Genomic DNA, 24,694 nt, shown 5'->3' on the forward strand with positions numbered 1-24,694 from the left:
CTTCAAGAAGAGGCTACTTAAGTTTTGTTACTGGAATGAACCTGAATTAATGAAGGCCAAATCTTTGCCCCCACTGTGTAGGGGCCAGGTATTGTGGTTGACTTTGGACAATCTATTCTTTACTGAAAGTCTCATGAAATTCTGGAGCTCGGCAGTGGTGGCTCACATGCCAACCCTATTTGAGAATTTTGAGCCCCCTCTGTGTCTCAATGCCATAGTGTGACAAGCTTCCTGGTAGCTGCCCAGCTGCCCTGTACAGTAGCCTAGAGAGCCCTGCTTTGGAGCCAGTAGGTGGCGCCCATGGCCCTTTCCCACTCTCAGCTGCCTATGTAGGCTTTGCTTCTTGTCACCAAGGCAGCTGCTAACTGGGATGTGGCATGTAGCCCTGGGCAGAGGTACCCAGATGAGGGTGCTCTGGGCTACCCCCTCCACTTTCTGGCCTTATATTGTTGGTTTTCGTGTTTTATTGAATCTCAGCCATGGCACACACCGCTTGGGGAAGCAGAGATGTTTCCTAGAAGATCCCAGGAGATCATTAGGGCAATCTGCTTCTAGCCACCCTTTCTGGCACAGCTCATGCCTTTGACTCCAGGAAGTCGTCCCTGTGTCTCTGTTGCTCTGACCTACACTCATGGTACTTTCTTCCAGGGTCCTTGTTTGTATTTTAGCTGTTTGCCAGGTGTGTAGTTGTCCAGTGAACACCTTGAAGTCAAAGACACTGCAGAATTCATCGAAGTGCCCTTAGTATCCTGATCAGAGTCCTATAATAACCAGTCTCATGAAATGTTTGTGGAATGAATGGGTGAATAACAGGAAGTAGTTCTTCAAAAAATTGTTATTCCAATTGAAGGACATTCTACAAACTAGCCTTACTCTATAAAAATATCATTATTATGAAAATCAAAGAAAGCCTGAGGAATTATTCTAGATGAAAAAAACTGAAGACACATGCAATGTTTTATTCCAGTATTGATCCTGGCTTATATCTGGATCATGGGGCAGGGAGATTGCTATGAAGGATCTTATTAGGATTATTGGAAAAATTAAATATGGGCTGTATATTAGATAAACATTTTATCAATGTTAACTGTTCTGAATTTGATCATTATTGGTTAGTGATTGTATAAGAGAATGTCCTTGAACTAGGAAATACGTGCTGAAGTATTCAGAAGTAATGGGGGATAATATCTGAAACTAACCCTCACATGGTCCAGGAAAAAATAGGAAGGAGTTGGTAAAGCACATGAGGCCAAATGAACTAAGAATCTGAGTAAAGGGTATATGAGGAGTTTTTCGGTGCTATTTTTGTAATTGTTCTGTAAGTTTGAAATCATTTCAAAATAAGAAGCTAAAAAAATAATCTATACACTTTAGTGTGTGCCAAGTTCCTGCTAGAATCTATAAGAGAGATGGGACAAAGAATGGTTACACCAACACTGGACTTTATTCCATTTAATTCAGCAGTATTCATTGATGTTCTGTAGCTCCTCCTTGGCACCTTTGAACAGATAGAACAATAGTAACAGTGACAACTAACATTTGGAAAATGTAAGTGCTTTCACATACATTATTTCCCTTGGTCATCTCAACACCCTTGTTAGGTAAGTCTGGCAGGCTCATGAGGTTCAGAGGGGTTAACATGACCTGCCCACAGTCACCCAGCCTGGAAGAGACAGGTGCAGGCTCCTATCCGGAGCAGTCTATTCCAAGGCTGATGTTTTCTGAACCTCATCCATATTTGTATGTATAAAAGGAAGAGTTGGATTGGATTGGATTGATGGCTGCAGATCATTCTTCAAATCCAGAAAGTTTAAAGTGCACATTATACCCTGTGCCTGCACTCATAGGTGCTGCCAGTCCTTTCCCCCCTCACTGCCCACCCACTTCCCTTTCAAGTAGCCCAGGCATGACAGTACTGGGACAGGCCAACTCACTGGAGTGAGAACTTCTAGAGAGCTTCTTAGAGCAGCGGTTCTCAACCTGTGGGTCGCGACCCCTTTGGGGATTGAACGACCCTTTCACAGGGGTCGCCTAAGACCATCGGAAAACACATACATAATTACATATTGTTTTTGTGATTAATCACTATGCTTTAATTATGTTCAATTTGTAACAATGAAAATACATCCTGCATATCAAATATTTACATTACGATTAAAACAGTAGCAAAATTACAGTTATGAGGTAGCAACGAAAATAATTTTATGGTTGGGGGTCACCACAACATGAGGAACTGTATTAAAGGGTCGCGGCATTAGGAAGGTTGAGAACCACTGTTCTTAGAGGAAGGGTCTTGAGCTGAACCTTGAAGGAGAGATGCTCAGTTCAAGTAGCAAATGCAAAAGGTGCCTGAGAGGCCTTGTGTCTGTGGAGTTAGAGCCCCAGAACCCTGCCTGAAGTGGCTGGCCCAGGCTGGGGTCTGAAACCGCCTTTCCTACTTTGCCCGCCCCTCCCAGCCCAGCTGACTGGGTAGATGAGGCACAGATGGAGGCTCTGTGTGGATTCTAGCCCCAGGCGCCTTGCCTCTGCTCAGACAGCCTGGCCTGGTGCTGTTATTACTGTAAACAGGACCTTCTGCGAGGCTCCAGCCAGGGCCGTGTTGCCTAGATAGTGATCATGATTGAGTCTGCATGGCTCACTGCTTCCAGGCCTCTGATGCAGGTGGGACAAGGCTCCTAACCCATCAGCCCCCTCCCCAGCTGCAGCTGAGGGCCCATTGCGAAGGATCCGGAAATCAGTTGGAACAATGCACAATTGAAGTTCAGTGGCCGCTTTGTATTGATTGGTTGTAAAGGAGGAGGAAGAAAAATCAAGTGGTAACTCCCTCTCCAGAGTAAGCAAGCTGGTTAGCCAGAATAACTCAAAACTGCCCCATATCCTTTGTGGGACACTTCCCCTCCCTCCTCCATACAGCAAGCCTGAGGGGCTGTCTTTTCTTTGGAAGTCTTGCTGATGCCTATGTCTGCTAGGAATCCACTTCTCAATTTTTATGCTACACCTATTTAGAATCCTAAGATTTTAGAACCAGTAGGGACTTGAGGGACCATTTAATTCAGTTCCCTTATTTTACTGCAGAGAACAGTAAGGTTCAGAGAGAGTTATCCAGAATCATGTGGCTAGTTACTGAGAGGGTCGTGACTGGGCTTCTAGCCCAGGTTTATGTCTAAGTTTCCTCTGCCCTGAGAGTGAGAAGCTGCACCCGCACCTTCTACATATACACAGGCACCTAAGTTCTTTGGAAGAGTAAGACACGCAAGTATAAAACAAGTAACTTCCAACACAAGACAGACATATTGGTGGACCATGCTGCTACTGGGGGAGGGAGACAAGGAAACTGTGAGAACTGTTATACAGGTTAGCAGAGACACGGTGTCAGCATCAAGGCTGACTTAGGGAAGACTTCGTAGAGGAAGAAAGAATACATTTTATTTTTTTCCTAAGAAAGTTTTGTGTGTGTTTTTTTAAAGTAATAGTATGCTCATTGTTACAAAAAATAAAACTTAATACAGAAATCTTCATAGCAAGAAGTAAGTGTGGCTCCCTCATTCCCCCTCTCCCTCCCCAATCAGAGGTAATCACTATTGCCTGTTCGGTCTGTAGCCTTCAGAACTCTCTTGGATCTCAGAGATCGGAGCAGATTTGTTTTCCCTTTGATTTGTTACTCTTCTGTGGAAGTCCTCAGCTCTTGGGCTAACAAATCCTTATTCTACTGCAGCCCTTACCAGGGAATTTGAGACCATTATCAATCCACAGAAAAATATGAGGACTTATGTTCTAAGTTCTATGCATACCTTTCATATATCTATGTCCTTAAAATGGGTAGACACTAATTTGAAAACGATAATAGCATAGGCTCTTGTATTTGTACATTGCTTTATTGCATATCAAGTATTTTTACAGATTTTGTCTCATTGTCTCTTCATGGTACCCCTGTGTGAATATGGAGCAGTGTTGGCAGTCTTCTATGTTTTTCAACAGATGTGGAAACAAGCTCAGAGTGCCAGGAGCTGTTACTCAGATGAGGGGACTAAATGAGGGTCAGAAAGGCTAAGTCAGTCATTCATCCACAGCTACCCACCAGCAAGTGCCAGAGTCTGCATTTGAACTGGGGTCTCTCCTGCTTATTTTCCTGCCCTGCTCTACCACTTGCAAGCTGTACAAGAGTTGGAATTCAACTCTGGACTACTAGTGTGGTCTCTTTATCTACTGTCCTGGGTCACCCCTAGTTAGTGTCACCCACCCCTGCCCTGCCAAGCAGGAGACCTAGTTCATTAGGGAAGGGCCTTCTACAGTGCAGAAAAGCCTGCAGTGCCCACCCCCACTCCCAGCTCCTGGACACAAGCTGCTCTACCCTGAGTGGCAACCTGCATTAAGCATTCCACTCATCATCTCTGGGATGATGGAATCCTAACCTTTTCGGAGACACCGTGCTCTGTCACAAGCATTGCTCTTTTTAAAAGAGATTAATTCACTTGCCGCATTTTGTCCATTGGTGAAAATCATAGGGGAGACCAAGGGTGACTTTCTTAGGCCTCAGAGGCCCTTTCAGCCACTCTCAGCAGGCAGCCACCCGCCCAGCTGGCCCAGGACTTTGAAATAACTGCCTGCTGGGCATTCACTTGCAAAGCAACAAAATGAAATGGAGGAGACCTGGGTTTGGGAAATCCAAACTTTCGGGGCTACTGTATACCCGGAGGGGAAGTAGGGAGCAGGCCGAGGGGCCCACCCAGCTCCTAAACTGGAAAAGCTGTTTGTACTTGGGCTGATTCTTGGTGGAGTTTATGTTTGTTCTGATCCTTCCTTGATCGACCAGGTGCCATCATTCCTGCCTCTTTTAATCCCTACAACCACCTTGCACAATGGGGATTAATATCCCCCATTTCACAGCTAGTAAGTGACAGAGCCAGAATCTGAACTCCAGCTTTTAGACTTCAGGGTCATTGCTTTTTCTATTATGCCTCAGCCCCAAGAGGCTGCAAAAAATGATGCTCAATAAGGAAGCTGGGTAGGGCTCAAAAGCTGAGTCGCACTGAAGAACACTAAGATTTGTCGCCTTTGAATGATCCCTCAGGTTTGTGGAGCCCTTTCCCTCAGATTGAACTGTCACCTCCTAAAAACCTAGTGGACCCATGAAGAATTTGAAGCTTAGAGAGATGATATGACTCCCCTAGGTTGTAAGAGTAGAAGGTGGCAGAACTAGAACTAGAACCCAGGTCTCCTGACTCAGTCCTTTGCTCTTTCAGCTCTATTAATTGAAAGAATTAGCAAGTTTAGGGGAGCCCGCTCTCCCAGCAATTCCTCTTCCTAAAAGAACCCTGCAGTGTACAGAAAAGGAGACCCAAAAATGCTATTACGCATATAACAAGTAGCCCAGAATTGTCGGTAATCAGAGGCATGTAAATTAAAACAATAATATGAGATCCTTTACACCAGTTGGACTTGCAGTGCTAGGAAGCTTGCTACTTACAAGTGTTGGCTGGGAGAGTGGTACACAGGGGCACCCCTGTCCTGCTGATGGAAGGGTAGATGGAGCAGCTATCCTGTAAAGGATGTTGGCACAATTAGTCAAGCCAAGTAATGTAAACGCTATAACTCAGGCATCTCACTCTGAGTGCATGCTCCAGGGAAATACACATGTCCAAAGGGCACATGCAAGAGGATGTTCTTTGAGCATTACTCTTGTGGAGATGGGAAAGCAGAGAAGGAAAATCTGATAGGATGTGGCATGGAAAATTACTTAGCAGCTTAAAAAATGGAATTGTATACTTAGCAGTATGAGCATATCTTAAAGTGCAATTTGTGAAAAAAGTAATAAATACAGACACACACACATATATATACACACACACACACACACATATGTAGTCTTTTGTGTGTGTGTGTGAAACTTTCAGACTTTATTTATTTATTTATTTACTTATTTTTTTAATCCTCACCCAAGGGTATTTTTCCATTTTTTTTTAGGGAGAGTGGAAGAGAAAGAGTAAGACAGAAATATTGATATGAGAGAAACACATCAATCGGTTGCCTCCTGCACAAGCCCCGACCAGAGCCTGGGCTGGGGAGGAGCCTGCAAGCATGGTACATGCCCTTAACCAGAATCAAACCTGGGACCCTTTGGTCTGTAGGCTGACACTTTATCCACTGAGCCAAATTGGCTAGGACCATTCCTTTTTTTTTTTTTTTTTTTTTTTAGTATATTTATTGATTTTTTACAGATAGGAAGGGAGAGGGATAGAGAGTTAGAAACATCAATGAGAGAGAAACATCGATCAGCTGCCTCCTGCACACTCCCTACTGGGGATGTGCCTGCAACCAAGGTATATGCCCTTGACCGGAATCGAACCTGGGACCCTTGAGTCCGCAGGCTGACGCTCTATCCACTGAGCCAAACTGGTTAGGGCAAGGACTATTCTTTATATATATACTAGTGGCCTGGTGCACAAAATTCGTGCATTTTGTGGCGGGGGGAGTGTCCCTCAGCCTGGCCTGCACCCTCTCCAATCTGGGACATCCTTCTCGCAATCTGGGACCGCTGGCTCCTAACTGCTCGCCCGCCTGCCTGCCTGCCTGCCTGATTGCCCCCTAACCGCTCCCCTGCCAGCCTGATCGCCCATAACTGCCCTCTCCTGCCACGACCCGCCTCCTCTGCGTGAGGCGGCAGAGACGCCAGGACTGGCCTCCTCACTGTGCAGAGCCATGGGACCCCCAGGCCTCACCGCACAGAGCGGCGCTGGGCCCCATCTGCTGTGCGCATGGCCATCTTGTGGCGGCCACTTTGTGACGATGTCGTGTGCAAGGGCCACCTAGGCTTTTATTAGTATAGATTTAAAAGCCTGGTTGGGCCCTGACCGGTTTGGCTCAGTGGATAGAGCATCGGCCTGCGGGCGCAAGGGCCCCAGGTTCAATTCTGGTCAAGGGCATGTACCTTGGTTGCGGGCACATCCCCAGTAGGGAGTGTGCAGGAGGCAACTGATAGATGTTTCTCTCTCGTCGATGTTCCTAACTCTCTATCCTTCTCCCTTCCTCTCTGTAAAAAAATCAATAAAATATATTTTTTTAAAAAATAAAATAAAAGCCTGATTGGCTTAGGTCCTAAATAGCAAGAACCTCTGTTTTGTCTCCTTGTCAGTAGCTAGCATATGCTTGGACACAGAGCATGTCAGTGCACATGCTTGTTGTATAAATTAACACAGGAGTGCCTAGAGCCAGCCTGGTTGAATTATCTAGGTGGTCCTATGTGACCCTGTCTCAGAACCCCTGAGTACTGGCCAACTTCCCATTACTGGCTTGAGACCAGAACACCTTGTTCCCTCAGAGGACTAGAAGTAGAATAGGGTGGGAGGTAGAAATTACCTGTCAAGCTATATGCCAGGCATTATGCTGCAATCGCTGTAAATTAGAGTTTATCATCCCTAATTGATAGGTTAGAAAACTGAGACTCAGAATTGATTTGCTCAGGGTTATTCACCTGGACCAGAATTTGAATTCCGGTCTTTATTCAAAGCCCTTTATTCATCCTTTTTCTTTTTGTTACACTACACTCAGCCCTCAAGGGGCAGGAGGAGGAGGCATCTCAATCTTCTTTTTTAGGCTCTGTCTCCAGAGCAGTGCTGCTTTCAGAATTCTCTGAGCCCAGCCAGGCAGGGGAACACGGATCACTGGCCCACTAAAGGCATGAGGGATTCTGGCTGTGCTGTTTCTCCTAGCCATGTCCTGCTTTCTCATGTCTCTGCCCTAGCTCATCTCTTTAGGTCTGTATTAGAACAGTCTCCAAACTGGTCTACTTGTCCCCGTTTTCTACTCTCTTCCCTTTCAGATTCAGCCTGCTTAAGCTATTAGGGTAATTTTATAATTTCTTTTGCCCCAAAACCTTCAATGACAACCATACTCCCTATGTTGAGAGTCTAAGGTATAGCAAATAGGTTTCCTCTCTGTTGCCAGCTTCAGTTGATCGATGGTAGTTGATTGGAACCAATGTTGAGGATTCTGAGGGTCTTTCAGAGGCCCCACAGGAAAGAACTGCTTGGAGAGATTTGTGATTTCTGACTTAGATGCAGGAATGCAGGACAGTAGCACACATGTCAGGCATTTATCAACTCTTTAGGTTTTGTTTGTTTGTTTTAAATATATTTTATTGATTTTTTACAGAGAGGAAGGGAGAGGGATAGAGAGTTAGAAACATCGATGAGAGAGAAACATCGATCAGCTGCCTCCTGCACATCTCCTACTGGGGATGTGCCCGCAACCCAGGTACATGCCCCCGACCGGAATCGAACCCAGGACCTTTCAGTCCGCAGGCCGACGCTCTATCCACTGAGCCAAACCGGTTTCGGCAGCTCTTTAGGTTTTTAACCTAGAGTCCACTATTTCATGAGGACCTGTGAACCCCTGGACATTGTATGTAAAAAAATTGTGTGTGTGTGTGTGTGTGTGTGTGTGTGTGTGGTGGGGGTGGAGGGGTTGTACGCTCCTGTACACTTTTCTGGAGCCATCAGCTTTGATCATATTCTAAAAGAAGTGCATAACTCAAAAAAGGTTTATGCCCACGGCCTTGCCTCCTAGCTTGGGTTTGAGGCCCTGTTGTTGGCCCTGAATACCTCAGCAGCTGTTTCTCTACTGTGAACTGTCACCCAGATGGGTCTAACTGATTGTCTCTGAACATACCTTCACATTGCTTCCCTGCTTCTGAGTAGTATCCCATTCCTTGTGTCTTGACTGCCTTGCACTTCATCCCTTGTCTCTAAACTCTTCCGTTCTTCAAGGCACAGTTCAAGTCTTTCCCTTCACAGATCTCTGATTTGGTCCTAATAGTCTAGTCTTCTGGATTGAGGAGCAGAGAAGTGAGGCCATCTGATCAAAATCAAGGATCCAAGACTCCAGTCTTTTACTTCTCAGAACCCTGGGCTCTCCACAGCACCACGTAGCCTGCACACTAGGGAAGGTGTGTAAGTTAGGAAGGAAGCTTTGTACAAGAGTTGTTTCGTGTGTGGTTTTTTTTGTCTCATAGAAAATTCATCCCCAAGATTTCGCCTCTTTAGCATTCTTGGCCATAGAAAATTGTTCCTGCATAAAATAAGTTTAACAGTATATATGGTAAGAGGCCCAGAAGAAATCCTCCAAACTAGGCATGAGAGATGAGGGTTTCCCAGCCTCCTCTCCTGACACTCCCTCCTTACATTGCGTGCCCCAATAATGCCAAACCTCTTTCAGATCCTCATGTACCCCATGCTGTCTTCTCTGGGTTAGAGGCTTTACCTCTACCGGGAGCACTCCCTCCCCTCCCTCGTCTCCTTTTGTCTGGCTAGTGCTCTATGATCACCTCCAAAGAGAGACCTCTGGGTCACTAGACTGGGTTAGGTTCCCTGGTTGTGCACCTGCAACCTGCAGTCCCCATTCATAGCACTCATCTGATGTATACGTATGTGCTTGTTGGTCTGTCTTCCCTACTCAGGCTTTGTGTCACTTTATCCTCCCAAGCCTTAGTCACCTGCTTACTAAACCGCACCGAGTTTTTATTTGGCTTGATCCAGAGGATCATTTACTACACAAGAATGGTACCAGGACTCAACTCCAAGCTTCTGGATTCTGTCAGTGCCCTTTCATCTAGAACCCACTGAAGAGGAGTCAGCCTCCAGTTCCCCCAAATACCCTCCCCCCTTCCTCCTAAGCAGTCCCTGCCTTGTTGGTGAATCACTCTTGACTTTTGGTCCCCTCCTTCCTGGCCTCCTATAGCATTACTGGTGGGTTCCACACACTATAGGCTTTGGTTTCCTACTGTCTTGAGTCCTTCCCCACAACCAAATTGTATAGTTCCCTAGGGTAGACCCTCTGCCTTTTCCTCATCCCAGAATCTAGCATTGAATCCAGCACATATTGTGGATTTGCTGGAGTCAATTTAGTTTTTTGTCTAACATGTGACATGGAATCAGGTTTAGAATAGAGGAAGGGTGGTCAGGTGAGAAAGATTCAGGCTGTAGAGCCGTTGTTGACCTGGATTTCAGTCATTGTACTGCCCTTTTACTTGCTTTGTGACCTTCAGTGTGTCATTTCACCTCACTATTACGCCATCCATGAAAAGAGCTTAGTATCATCTCCTTAAGCTTGTGCAAAGAGTAAATGAGAGCATGTATGTAAAGTTCTGAAGGCAGTTCCTACTTGTAGTATGTGCTCAGGATTGAGTCTATTTATTCCCCTTCTCTCTATCCACTTCCACATTGTAGAGCCCCTCTGTTCCCAGGACCCAGGATTCAGGCTTTTAGTAGTATACTTATAGCCCTGTGTTAGTTAATTTATCCAACAGCTATTGAGCCCTTACTACATGTTAGGCACTGGCATATAGAGTCAAATAAGTTCTTGTGGACCTCCTAGAAACCTAATTTAGCATTTCTATCATTGTTTCCATCTTTCCTTGGGTTAAAAAATTTCCAAGTTTCAAACAGCCACCATACAGAGAAAGGAAGAGAGTGATCCTTTTTTAATCTAGGAACTACTTAGATAAGAAGTGTCCCTGGGCATTTGGTGCTAAGCACGGGGAAATTCTAAGGAAGGAAGAGAGATCTGTGGACTGAATGAGTCAAGGAAGCCTTCTCAGGGCGAGTCCTCAGTCAGGATTGTATCCCATGGCATGAAAGTGGGATTAGAACAGGCATAGAGGCAGCGGGAGAGAGCATTCTGGACTGAGGGAGGAGGAGTGTCAGGGTACGAAGGTAGGGAAGGCAGATTTTTTTTCAGAAGGCTGGGAGAATAACAGCAAGGGGCAGGCTCCTTTAAGGGAAGAGAGAGAGAGAGAGAGAGAGAGAGAGAGAGAGAGAGAGAGAGAGAGAGAGAGAGAGAAAACCTGGAGTTGGGGAGACTGGCTAGAGGTGCTGGGATGGATATTGAATTCTCAAAAGCCTCTATTCCTGTTTGTTGGCTATCTCATTTCTTCACTCTTAGGTCCATGGGAAGCCGTACACTGAAAATATTTCTCTCTTTCTAGGCTGTTGTCGGAAGGTGCAGATGTCAACGCAAGGCACAAACTTGGCTGGACAGCACTTATGGTGGCAGCCATCAGCCGAAACGACAGGTAGGAGGTCTCCTTTTACACAGGGCTTCCTTAGCCAGATCTCTGCAGATCACATTACTGAATCCTCTCTCACCCTTGCCTGTCGTGCTGCTGTCTTCTCCAGAGGCAGGAAGGTGAACTCAGCTTAAGGAATTGATTTGTACCCAGTGCAATGGAAAATGTAGGAGATGTTGAGAGAGAAGATATAGCTGTGAATTCCAACTCACTGACTTTGTGACCTTAGATAAGTCATTTGCATTACTGAAATAACGAAATGTTTGAAAGCCTGTCAATAAATGTAATTTTAAAAAAAGAAAGAAAGCCTGTCATAAGCAATTAAGTTAAGTGTACTTGTGTGAGTTATCCACCATTTACCTGTGTTGAGAAGTCGACAATCTGTCCCCATTGAGGGCTTCTCTGGGCTATTTCTTTGGAGGTTCTTTGGAAATTGGAGAAGGTGGGGGCATTCCTGCCCTCCCATTGGAGGCATGCTATTTTCCTACCTGTTTGCCCATTCCTTTAGAATGTAGCTGTTGTGTAAAGATCTAAATAGTCTACTTTGTGTAGAGAGTTATCGCTAATTCTCACAACCACCCCCACAACATATATGTTATTCTCATTTTGGAGGTAAGAAAATTGAAGCCCAAAGAGATAAAATGATTTGTTTAAACATTGTTTGTGGGTAGTTTTTAATCGCGCGCTAACAGGTGGCGTGGGCCATTTTTGCTAATTTTTTGCGCAAATGGCAACGTTCGGTAAAATTACGATAACTTTAGTTTACGTATTTATACATTACCCGCATTCTACGGCTAGTCTATAAAAAACGTATTAATACGTGTCCCGTGCTCTACTACCAGTCAACGTAAAACGTATAAGTAAAACGTATAAATACGTTTCCCGTATACAATGTGTTAAGGTTACACAGACAGGATTTAGGACCTGGTCTGGCAGCCTACAAAGTCTGTGTGTTTTACTATATATACCTCACTGCTGCCTCCCTCTGCCAGATCCCAAGCTCGTGTTGAGTGCTGCCTTTCCATCCCACTATCTAACTGTGAATGTGCAAAATAATTGATTAAATAAGAGCAAAAATAAATGCTTTTAAAGAGAGTGATCTACTTTAGTAGTAGCCACTGTAATTGATAGTTGGAGGTACCAATTTTAATTTTCCCTTCCAGCAGACCTTTAAGGCTTTTATGTGCCGGTCTTAACCACCTTTGGAAAGGTCATAAATGTGATGGAAACCAACAAAACAGGAATTTTATAATATAGGGGTGGCACTGCCTCAGACTGCCTGAAAGACTTACCTGTACTTGAGATAGGTCTCTCTTCTCTGCTCTTCTGTTGTGAACTTGTTCTCAGCATGGGGAAATTCTTAGGCTCAAGATCAGCACTCCACTTCCTTATTTGCCTCTAGCTCCTAGCACTTAGTCTTTTAAAAGAAAAACTGATGTAAGTGGACTTTGCAATTGAGACCTGGAGTTTAGTCCTGGTTCTGACCCTTGGTTGAGTTTCAGAATTCTATGGACATCGTTTCTCCACCTGAAATTAATCATTTCTACAAACATTTGGTAAGTATTTACTCTGAGCCAAACTCTGTGCTAATCATTGGGTAATCAGAGACCTTGGGAGCTCATGGCCTAATGCAGGTAGAGAGAGTATAGTGTAACCAGTGGTGTCAGAGCAGTGTGAACAGGATATTATCGAAGCAGAGGGTGTGAGAGAACTGAATCTGGCAGCAGAGTAGATTCTCGCTATGTGCTCATGAGAATCAAATGAGATAATAATATATGTGCTCTAGGTTACAACTGGTGAGTTGCTATTCTCAGCTCACATAGACCTCTCTATGCAAAAATGCACGTTTATTCTACCACTGATACTCCACCTACCACCACTTCTACCCTACCCACTAGTCTTTCCCAGCTTGCAGGTGTCTCCATCTGTAAGAGACAGACAGTGGTGAAGAAAAGGGGTTGGGGAGGAGTGTGCCCTTATGTGTAGTATATTTTCAATATTGGAACAGAATTGCAAATACACTATACTTAAGAGTACTGTCAATCAGTGAACAGATAGCTAGTAGCAATGTGCTTTGGGGACACTTCTTTCTGAATCTAATGAGTTGTTGGTTTAACTGATGGCCTGTCTTTATCCAGGGCCATTAGCACATCAGTGATGTTCATTGAGCAAAGTGAGAGTGTTGGCTTGTATTTATTTGCTTTGGTTCCTAGAACTAATTATTGGTGTATTAAGTGTTCATTTTGTGCCCTCCTCGTTCTTCCAGTACCCAGAGAAGACAGATTTTTAGTGAAAATAGCATACTCTCAGGTTGGTTTATTTATTCATATCACAAATTTTGGGGGACACCTACTGTTTGCCAGGCACTGTTCTTGACAAAGATCCCCACCTTCATAGAGCTTATTTCTATACAGATGGTGGTCCCTGAATAGAGAGAGGCAGGGACAGACAATAAACAAATATAGTGCAAAGTAACCCACATAATATATTAGAAGGTAAGAAGTGCTATGGAAAAAAGGAAAAGTAGAATCTGGTAAAAGGGAATCTAAAGAGTACATTAATAAGAGTGAGTAGGCCCGTTGGTAAGGCGTCCTGGGAATAGTCCTGAAGAATTATCACTTCCATAACCAGCACAACCTACCAATAAAGTTTTTCTTTATTGGAGGTGTGCTGATGCTAATCTAACCAGTCACCAAACCCTCTGGAATCATATTGGCCAGGCCTGAAATGCCACCACCTTTTAATTGAGTTTGGATGAAGGGAAGGTAGAGGGGTAGCCCTTGATTCAAGGCTAAAAGCCGAGAATCGTCATCTTTAGAATATTGGCAGTCCAAGTTCAAGGGAGAGATCCTGAAAGTAGCCTAATCATTTCATCCTTAACTGCTTTATTGCCTTTAGTGATTACTTGCTTAATATGTTAAATCCTTAGGGACATAAAACAGAATAGTCTCTATTCTTAAGGAGACTAACTTCATGTGAACTTTTATTTATGTATGTATTTGTTATCTTATTTAATTTTGAATAGTACTATTTTATTTTAGTTTGAATAGAGGATACAGTGCTATAGAACAAAAATTTTAAAAGTCTATATGAGAATTTAATTTATAATTTATTTCTTCCTTTTATTTCCAAAAAGGGTTTGAGGTGACGTAAATTAAAATACAAATATAAATGTACACAGGAGGGTTAAACTGGATCAAGATCAGAAATCATATTGGTAAAAGGAAAGATAATTGTATCAGGATTGAACCAGAGATTTTCTTTTCCGAAAATAGGTTTATTGTTTTTGTAAAAATAATATAGAAGAAGAAAGTAGCAGTGAACTGAATTCCCTCTATCTAGAGACTGATCATTGTGTGTATGTGTAATTTTACAAAAATGGGACCATGCCACACTCACTGTAAATCAAATAATTAGTGAAATCAAGTATTAATTTAGATTGGAGTTCTCCAATGAGCATGGCAAACAAGGGACAGAGAGTTTGGTTCTTCAGGAGAGGGGAACTTTGTTCTGACATTCCTTCATATTATCATTTCATGCATCCAGTAATATTTTTCAAACTATACTGTGTCAGGTGCTAATGTGCCAGGCTATGAGGAGATTCAGATAATAAGCATTACAACCTTTGCCTTAAGCTTACTGGGACTGCTGACATCAAGGACTTGAATAATGTGATGGCCATTGTCTTCAGTAGCCATTCTGCCAAAGATTAACCAACCTTCTAACTAGGAAAATCCTTTTGCCAGCCCTCTCCATCCACAGTGCGCTCTCCATAAGCCTCATGCCACAGGCATTTATTTAACCTGAGTCTGGGTGCCTCATTCTGTGTTGTACTCTGACCCAGTCCAGCTAAAGGCTAAGCCACAGGGTCCCAGGATGATCACTGTGAATTAGCATAGCCTTTACCGGCTCGTGCAAATATACCCAGCCTTGAGTTAAATTCAATTAGTTTTTGTTTAAGAAGGGAAAGAAATCCAATTTTATCAAACATGGACAGACGGTGGAAGGCACTTTGATGTTACAACCTCTCAGTGATGCTTTACTTAGTCACAAGTTCATAAGCAAGAAGGCTTAATTACTTGGGAAAACACAGGATTAAAACTGGATACAATGGCTGAGTATCCGCTTTTGGGCGACTTGATTCGAACCCATGCACCCAGTTCGTGTGTGGTGCAAACTTTGATGTGCGCTATGGCAAGCTGAAAGTCATCACCCCCCTCAGGGAAGCTCCTTCATACGGCATTTGCAGGATGTATAGGCGGAGAGGCAGGGCCTGCCCAGGCCTGTTTGCTCAACTTTGATGTCCAAGCAGCCACAGGCTCCACTGTTTGCTCTTCCACTGAGGGATGGATTGGGAGCCTCCTACCTTTCCCAGTGGACAATGGCCAGCAATGGAGTGTGACGACTGTTGACCATTCCAGGAGCCTGGCAGACCAGAACAGGGCTTTGGGAGGTGCAGAGCCTGGGAGGTCAAAAGCTGTTTATAGGAGAGCCATTTCTCCAGATGTAGCTTTCCTTAAAACCTAATGTTGGTTGAGTTTATAGTGGAAGTAAAAATAGTCTCATGAGTTTTAGCAGGTACCGAATGTATTGTTTGATCCTCTGTCCAGTAGCACTAGGTATTTGTAAATTGAAAGTTTAAGTCTTTCCTATTCCCTTTATCCATGTATATGCAGGGGATAGTGGTTTAGAAAGAAAATGGTATGATTTAGATCCTTATAATTTCTAATTCCTCAAAAAAGAAGCTGTCAAAACACATTTGATAAAGGAATGATATCCAGAAGATATAAAGAACTCTTATAAATCAGTAAGAAAAGGACAAACAACTCAATTTTTTTTAATAGGCAAAAGATTTGTGCAGACACTAAAAAGAGAGATGGATGGTAAAGCACATGAAAAGATACTCAGCATTAGTCATTTAGGGAAATGCAAATTAAAATCATGAGATACCACTACATACCTATTAACTACAATGGCTAAAATTTAGAAAAATTGACAATACGAAGTGCTGACAACGTTGCAGAACAATTGTCATCATTGCTGATAGGGGTGCATGATGGTATAGCTACTTTGGAAAACACTTTGGCAGTTTCTTATAAAGGTAAAGGCAGTTTCTTACCTTACAATCCAGTAATACCAACTCCCAGGTACTTGTCCACAAGAAATAAAAACATACATCTACAGAAAGGCCTATATGTAAATATTTAAAGTAGCTTTATTCATAATCACCAAAAACTAGAAATCACCCATATATCCATCAACTGGTTAATGGGTGGACAAATTATGGTGCATCCATACAGTAAACTACTATGCAGCAATAAAAAACAAATGACTCATACATGCAACACATGGACAAATCTTAAAAGCTTTGTGTTAACTTAAAGCCAGACACAAAAAGTTACCTACTTTAATTCCAATTATATGACAGTCTGGAAAAGAAGTAGTTTAGGGACCGAAATCAGGTAAGTGTTTAGGAACGGGAGGAAGGGCCCAAAGTCTTTCCTATTGGAGTGATAAAAATATTATAAGTCTTGATTATGGTGGTGGCTATACAACCAAATCTCATCAAATTGTACATCTTAAAAGGGTAAGTTTTACTATGATAATTGATACTTTAATAGACTGACTTATAAAAAAACTTTTAAAAAGGTCATCCCTCTCTATTTTTCATTATTAATTGTGACTAGTGGCATACTGAAAATACATGTTGTAGTGTCAAAATGAATTCTGTTGTTTATGACCACCTGGAATTCTTGTTGCTGTATCTCACATTAGAGTACTGTATGTTTTGATTGTTAAGAGAGAATATTTGTGAATTCACACGATTCTTGGTGTCATGAAGTATAATTACTGATGAATAATGAAATGATAAATTCACTTTACACGTGGTATAGAGTAGGCTTGTATAAATTCACAAAGCGTAATATGATTCTTCTTTATAGTAAGGAGAAAGTGCAGGGTACAGGACTGAAAGCTTGCCTCCCATCCCACATCATTCTTGGGCAACTTGTCCCTGGACTGCCAAGCAGGGAGATCACCTAAACAGTGTGGCCATTATGGTACCTCAGGAACCAAACAACCCCAAAGAATGGGTGGCGGGAGATTCAGATTTGAGTCCACCTGGCCTTGCTGGTTGCTTTGAAAGCCCCTGCCTTAGAGAAGGTGAGACCCTGAGGCAGAGCACAAAGCTCCAGCAGAACTGTTTGAAATTCCCCACATGAGTCTCCCTCCCTCCTCCTGCCTTTTCTCCCGAAGTGCATTTCATCAGCATCGGAAGGACTGCTTCCCGGCACTGCCTTCCCTGCTTGGCCAACGTCCCTGAGGAGCTGAGCTAATGAGTGGATAACACGCATTTGCCAAGGCCTTCCTGGATGTGGTACCTGGGCTTTGTTAATTTTAAAATGCTACCATCCTTGGCTAAAGACCATTTAATTCCCTCGCACAGCAGTCATTTATTTTTAGCATTTGCTTATTTTCCCTCCACCTTACTAAGGGGAGGAGGGCATTAAACCCTATCTTTAAGAACCCAGCAGCCCAAGCCAGATTGCTGTCCTGCAGGAGAGGTTTTGCAGGCCTTTGTGCGACCAACTCCACAGGTGTTCTTAGAGCAAAGAGCCAGTGCTGGTCTTGCAAGCTGGACTAGGGGCAATCTCCCTGGAAGGCTCTCTGTCCTTGCTGCTGGCCAGAGACAGAGGAGGTAGAACACTCCTACACCTGTCTTTCAAGTTCTTAGGGGGCTTGATCACATAGAGGTCTCTCCTGCCTTAGTGGCCGATAGCCTCTTCCCAGGGTTCCCAGCCTATTTTTCGTCTGGCTGCTTGTTGCAGAGTGGTGCTTCCTTCAGCCTGAGGAGGCTGGGCTTTATGCTGTCTGATCACCTGGTGGTAGTAATGATGATGGCTGTGGATGATTGGGTGCCTTCTGTGTGCCAGGCCCATGTTAAGCACTTCCCATGTAGTCTGTAATTCTCACTGCAATCCTAAAAGGGAGGAATTATTATCCCTATTTTACAGATAGGGAAAATGAAGTTCAGAGATGCTCATAGTTGTCTAGTAAGTGAGTCAGGATTTGAATCCAGGTCTCTGAGTCCCAAGACCTTATTCTTTCCACTAGACTGGACTGCCTATGGAGGGAAGGGCAGGCAGCAAAACCATGGGATGGACCAACAGTTGCTGGGACCAGGAGTCAAATAATCTCAGTCAGAGTTTCTTGATGATAGCTATGTGTTGGATGATAATGAGAAATTTAAAAACAAACAAACCACTCTCCTTGTCTCAAAAAGCTGACAGTTAGAAAAGGGATAAAACAAGTCTCACTTTAAATGAGGCAGAATGTGGTCAGTGCCCCAGAGAAGATCACCTAGAGTGCTGAGGGGAGATCTTGAAAGGAGGCCCTTTCACAAGAGGTGGATCTTGAAAGATGAACATGATTTTGATCGTTAAAGGTGGAGGGTAAGAACAGCATTTCTGGAAGTTGGGCCATTGTGAGCATAGGTTCACAAAGGTGAGAAAGTAGGAGTGTACCAGAGCTAGTAGGAGAACTGACAGGGTCTGGAGACCAGAAGTGTGAAGGAAAGGCCTTGTCCATCATTGACCATGTTCCTCTCAGGCTGTGACAGTCTAGCACGTGGTACAGCTCTGAGCGCTAGAGCCAGATTACTTGGGTTCAAATCCAAGCTCTTTCTCTTACTAGTTAGGTACCTTGGCAAATTCTTTTACTTATCTGTGATTGTTTACTCAGCCATAAAATGGAAATGATAAATAGATCTACCTCAGTGGGCTATTTTGAGGTATAAATTTGTAAATATATGTAAGTGTTTAGAATAGTGCCTGTCATATAGGAATCATTTGGTAATGGTTTGCTACTTTAGTTAGTAGTAGTAGTGGTTTGCCTTTTATTATTATTTTTATTACTGCTGGAGGGCTTTGGAGATTCTTTTTTTAGTCCTCTTTATCTGAGAAGCTTGGCCCCTAGAACATGGGACCCCAGAGTAGGGCTTTTTGATGGGTGCTGGCTCTTGTCCCAGGTGGCCACCTGCCCAGTGCAGGACAGTGCCCAGTATTTCCCAGCAAGGGAGGGTGGGTGAGGGTGCTGGCCAGGTGCCTGGATGCCAGCACCATGCCCCCCAGAAAAGTGTGCCAAGCTTGACATTTCTCCTACCCACCGCTGCTGCTGTGGCTGATGATCTCTGAGTAACAAGGAGTCATTTCTAATCCCATTTGGAATCGTTGCTCAAGATAATCGTGTTTTGTAGTAATGATATTCCAATTCCAACATGCACCCAATTCTAGTTTGGCAGGCACATGCCTTGACCTCAGGCAACCCAAGACACTGCTCCCTGGAAAGCAGTGCCAGCTCATTTGCCTAACATGACAACTTCAGGGTGTGTTCCCCCTCCCCCACTTCTCCAATGCTGCATCCTGTCCTGGGGTTCTGTGTTCACCGCTCTCTCCATGGAGAGTATCAGTTGGGATCCAGGGTATCAGGAGAGCACCCAGTTCAGCTGCTTGGGGAAAGATCTTTCATTTCTAGGGACTGTGATATGATTCACCCCTGCATTATTCTTTAGAGACATCAGAGCCACGGGGCTCTGTCGTATTCAGTAGTTGTATCACTGATTCCATTGAGACCATGGATAAATGCCTATCAATTTGACAGATTAAATGAAGGTTAAAGAGGTAGCAATTATGTTGGATGAAAGAATTGGGGACATGAAAAAGAAGTCAGTAGGCTAGAGCAGTGGGTAAATCTATCCTGATAAAAATGAGCAGGGATGAGTGTTTTAGTCACAATTAAAACGAATATCCAACTGTAAAATTCAGATTGAGAGAGACCCAACTTAACAATACTAGCATGTAAAGCCTAGGAACTGACTGAAAACTCAACATGTGCATCAACAGTGCAGTGTTAAGGCCCCAGAAGTGAATTGATTGAACATATATATGTACTAGGCCCTGTGTGCAAGGAAACATGGTCAGGCACAGTCCCTGCTTTGGGGAGCACATCATCCAGTTGTGTGTGACATAGTAAGTAAGTAACAAGGGCTCTGGAAGGAGACTGCCTGAGTTTAAAACCTAACTTTACCTCTTATTAGCTCTGTTTCCTTATCTGCAAAATGAGAATAATAGCACTTACCTCAGTGTAGGTTGGTTGCTAAGATTAAAATACACACAAAACTACTTAGTGCAGTACCTAGCACATAGTACATATAGTAGGTATCTGCTGCTGATATTAGTATTTTGGGTTTTCTAAGAAAAGAGTTAAACCACAGGAAAAAAAAATTTTTTTTGTTCTCTTATTGTTGTTACTTTTGTCCAGTGTATAAGAGATAAACCAGCCCCATTATACTCAAGGGTCATTTGCCTAGAGAGACCCCAGTCTGGGCTCGTACTATAGTAAGAATCCCTAACAACCAGAGCTTAACCAAATTGGCCCATCAGGTGAAAGACATGGAAGGGTTTTTTTAACTACAGGTTGAAAGGGCATTTAGAACTAGGCTGAGGACGTGGAACTGGGGTTGTCCTGGAAATCCTGTGATGGTTGATCTTGATTTCGTGGCCCTCTGCTTAATGTGTCATGCCTTTCTTGAGCCTTACCCCAAATTATCTCATCTTGTCTGGGTCCATCATTGATTTTGATCTTCTCCATCTGAATTGGATTTCCTTTCATGGCTAGCTGTTATGCTCTGTTTTACTTTAACTACTATCTGAAAATATCATTGTCCCTGGCACATAGTAGGGGCTCAGTAACTATGGGTTAACACAACAGACCAATGGAAGATTGAATGGATGAAAGCCAGTGTGGTTTAGGGGAGTGTACACCAGATTTGGCCCCAGACAGACCTTAATTTGAATCTTGGTTCATGTGCTTATTTAAATATATTTTTATTGATTTCCGAGAGGAAGGGAGAGGGAGAGAGAGATAGAAACATCAGTGATGAGAGAGAATCATTGATCAGCTGCCTCTTGCACACGCCCTGTTGGGGATCGAGCCTGCAACCCGGGCATGTGCCCTGACCAGGAATCGAACCCATGACCTCCTGGTTCATAGGTCAATGCTCAACCACTGAGCAACACTAGCCAGGCCATGTGCTTATTTAATGTGTATACATGGGTAACTCATATTGTCTTGCTGAGCCTCAGTTTATTCATTTATAAAATAAGACTAGTACCTCATTGCAAGTGGTTGGTTATATGGATCTGAAATAGTGAATGTAAAGTGCTTAATATACTGTGGCTACTTTATTATGATTACTGATCTTTACCTTTTGAGGGAAGTAAACAAAAGATTATTATCCTCATTTAAGGAAATTTGGGCACATTTTCTACACAAGTACCTTGCCTTCCCCCTAATCTTTAGTTAGTTGCCTAAGGAAGCTGGCTTTAAAAAGAAAACTGCTTCACCCCCAGCTCATGCCCACTGCCGCAGGACCTCTATTTGTAATACATGCCATTTGTCTTTGGTCTGGCCACCCTGATTTCCTGACTAGCCAGTAGGCCAAATGAGACACAGCTCATTTGACTTTCCAGCAAACCTCCTGAGCTGTGACCTCTTTGCTTCCTCCCCTCATCGAAGTGTGCACTGGGCTGAGAATAGGTCAACTCTTTGTCTTCTCCTTGGGACCCATGACACTCATCACAGTGACCCTGTGCTTTGGATGTGGGGGGTAGAGGGAGGAGGAGTTGGCGGAGCTTCTCCTGAAGCTCAACATTGTGTGGAGATGACCTGGAGCTGGGATCACTGCCCTTCTTGCTTCACCAACTCCAGCTGCTCGCCAGCCGTCTTTGACACGCGCCTGGCCCAGCATAGGCCTCAGCTCACACCACAGGTTTCCTCACTCTTTCTTAAACAATGTGCTGACCCCAAACCCCTCCGGCCACTGAGAGCAGAAAGCCTTAACATCGATCAATGTAGCTGTCCTCCCATGCATTGTGACATCCCACTGCCCTAAAAGTGGGAGCTCATCAAGGTCAGTGTGAGCCAACCTTCCTACATGTGCTCCCGCCTCTAATCTCATTGACAGCCTGATCAGCAAATTAAAATGGGCTTCATGGGAGCTGTGGCTCCAGAGGGAGTTCCAGGATTCCCAGGAACTGCCATGTGGGGGCCACTGTCCTGTTCATTTCCTCGGCTCTGTCTGGGAATTGCCTGTAGCCCAGGAAGGGGCTGGTGCTCAGGAGAGGAAGATGGAGGTTTTCCACAGCTAAGCTGCCTGTGGCCTCGTTTGGTGGGAGAGGGCTGGGTAGGGCTGAGACAGTTGCTTTACACCTTTTTCCTCCATTTCCCACCAAATAAGTTAATGATTTTATTTATTCCTCCTTCATTTATTCATGCACTCATTCAGGAAACATCTATTGGGAGCTGGGAAAGAAGGTTGAGACATGGCCCTTACCTGATAGTCTAGTGAGAAAGGCAAATAAAAGTAAATAGGAAATGACAATATCCTGGGATGAGGGTCACCTGCCATAGGGGTGAGTACGGGGTTCTGTGCAGACAAAGAGTAAGGGGGTGGATCCAGCCTGGAAGACAGAGAAGGCTCAGTTGAGCTGGTGACAGTCACTGAGGAGCCCTGCCAGTGAATGAGGACTAGCCAGTTGAAGCAGAGGGACGCCCTCAGCAGGCGGAGTGGCACATCTGATAGCTAATGCTCGGGTAGTTCATTGTTTTCACTAGATCCTTAATTCTCCAAGATCACTATCAGCTTAGCAATCAAAAGTTCTGCAGTTGTGAGACTCCCTGAAGTAATAATCAGATTGCTAGGTTCAATTAATGATAATAGAAGGGGAAAGGGAATAGGGCCTTTTAAAAATCATCTATCCATGTTGCTGCACGTATATCCAGCCTGTTTCTTCTAACTGCTGCATCATGTTTCATAGTGTGTGCCTACCACATTTAACTTGGTGATTCAGTGATGGACACTTGATTGTCTGCAGCTCCCCACTACCACAGAATGCTGTGCTGAATGTCCTGTGTGTTGCCCTTTATGGACCTGTGTAAGAATTTCTCTGGGATATCTATACTCAGAAGGAGAAGTGCTGGGCTATAGGGTAAGGTACTTTGATTTGACAAAAGTATTATAAGATTAGCTTCCAGAATGGCTGCACCAGTCTCTCCCCTGACAGTGCATGAAGAGTCTCAGAACCCTATGTCCTCACCAACACTTGGCATTTTTCAGCTTTCTAACTTTTGTTAATATGATGAATTTGAAGTGATATCTCATTTTAAGTTGCATTTATCTAATAACTAATGAGCTTGAGGCTATCTCTTAATATACTTTTTGTTTGTTTGCTTTCTCCTCTGGGAATTGACTATAAGTTTGCCTAATTTTTCTCTTGGGTTGCTAAAAACTGAGTTGAGACAAAGTGCTTCTACAGACAGCTACCTGGGAGTCAATATAGAGAAGTGAGAGGCAATATAGCGGATGATAAGAACATGGACTTTGTAGAAAGACTGCCAGGTTTGTTTCCACCTCCACCTCTTACTATTGAATGACTTTGGACAAGTTACTTAACCTCTTAGTGCTTCAGTTTTATGTGTAACCTACCTCATAGGATTGTTGTGAAGATTAAATGTGTTAAAATATATATAGTGTTTAAAATAGCACCTGGCATATAACAAGTATATACAAATGTCAGCTTTCATTATTAGGTTACTGTCTTCCTCTTACTTAGCTATACACTATACCCTTGAGAAAATATTTACTTGTACCAGCAGGCAGTAGAAATAAGGCAGAGAGAAAAAAGCTCTCAGCCTAGAATCAAAGCCTACTGATCCTACTCACACATGTAACTTGCTGTGGTCTTGGGCTCTCTGGACCTGCATTCTCCTGCCTGCCTGTCCCCAGCTCCAGCATGGCTAGCTTTGTCCTGTTGCTGCTCTACTGTGAGCCTGTCAGCTTGGTGGTATCTATCCCCCACAAACTTCACCTTCAATGTTTGCATGGCTCAGTCCTTTTGGTGCGTCAATTCACTCATGGGGAGATAAGAACAGAACAGATTCTGATGGCCACACGAAGGCAAGCACTGTTGCTAGAGCCAAATCACTAAAGGACAAACCCCCATTCTCTTGGGCTACTATCAACATTTTTTGATTTCTCCATTTAGTAAGGGAAATAGTGCATCTGGATATTATCTCTAGCCTTTGAGGTTGATATTGGCATTGGTAGGCATCTTTTCACAGAGCACCAGAGCTGGCTGGAAGAAATTACTCTTAAGCCTTTGCTCAGTGAATACCTGTGGAGTAGTCAGTATAATTCCTTTGAGTGGAGATGTTTTCATGGTGTCCTCTGCCCCTTTAATGTTAAAACTATGACAGTCTAGCTCATACACCATAGCCCATTTGGTACCAGCTACTTAAATTTAAGGCATAGTGCCTAAAATACAAAATGTCAGCCAGTATGCCAGCACCAGAACAGAGGGGAGGCTGCAGTTGTCCTCTGGTGAATCACCTTGAATAGCAGGGCCTGCCTCCCTCTGTGATGTCAGATTCTAATTTTATGGCTAACCCTGTACTCCTCTTCTCATCCAGGTGGGCCAACTCCCCATCTCCCCATGGAATTCACCTTCTCCCAAAAGCAATTCTAAATTTGGGGATTTGTTTCTACTTCAGCAAAAAATGTCAGAGGCAGAAATC

General features: G+C 43.7%; 1 protein-coding gene and 1 long non-coding RNA gene across 4 annotated transcripts in view; one reads left to right on the forward strand and one right to left on the reverse strand.

Annotated features, from left to right (window-relative positions):
• Nucleotides 1–24,694, forward strand: part of CLPB (caseinolytic mitochondrial matrix peptidase chaperone subunit B) — a 161,369-nt gene that overhangs the window by 26,488 nt on the left and 110,187 nt on the right. For all 3 annotated transcript variants that reach the window (XM_036325094.1, XM_036325093.1, XM_036325095.1), the window contains exon 3: nucleotides 10,982–11,068. In XM_036325094.1, the coding sequence (XP_036180987.1) occupies nucleotides 10,982–11,068 (87 nt within the window). The remainder of the gene's footprint in view (nucleotides 1–10,981; nucleotides 11,069–24,694) is intronic.
• LOC118664696 lies at nucleotides 1,431–12,466 on the reverse strand. The gene is made up of 3 exons (XR_004970390.1): nucleotides 12,355–12,466; nucleotides 5,468–5,540; nucleotides 1,431–1,498 (listed from the first exon to the last, which is right to left on the reverse strand). It is a non-coding gene; the product is annotated as an uncharacterized LOC118664696 (long non-coding RNA).

Source organism: Myotis myotis, unplaced genomic scaffold (assembly GCF_014108235.1).
Source record: "Myotis myotis isolate mMyoMyo1 unplaced genomic scaffold, mMyoMyo1.p scaffold_m19_p_10, whole genome shotgun sequence".
NCBI lineage: Eukaryota > Metazoa > Chordata > Mammalia > Chiroptera > Vespertilionidae > Myotis > Myotis myotis.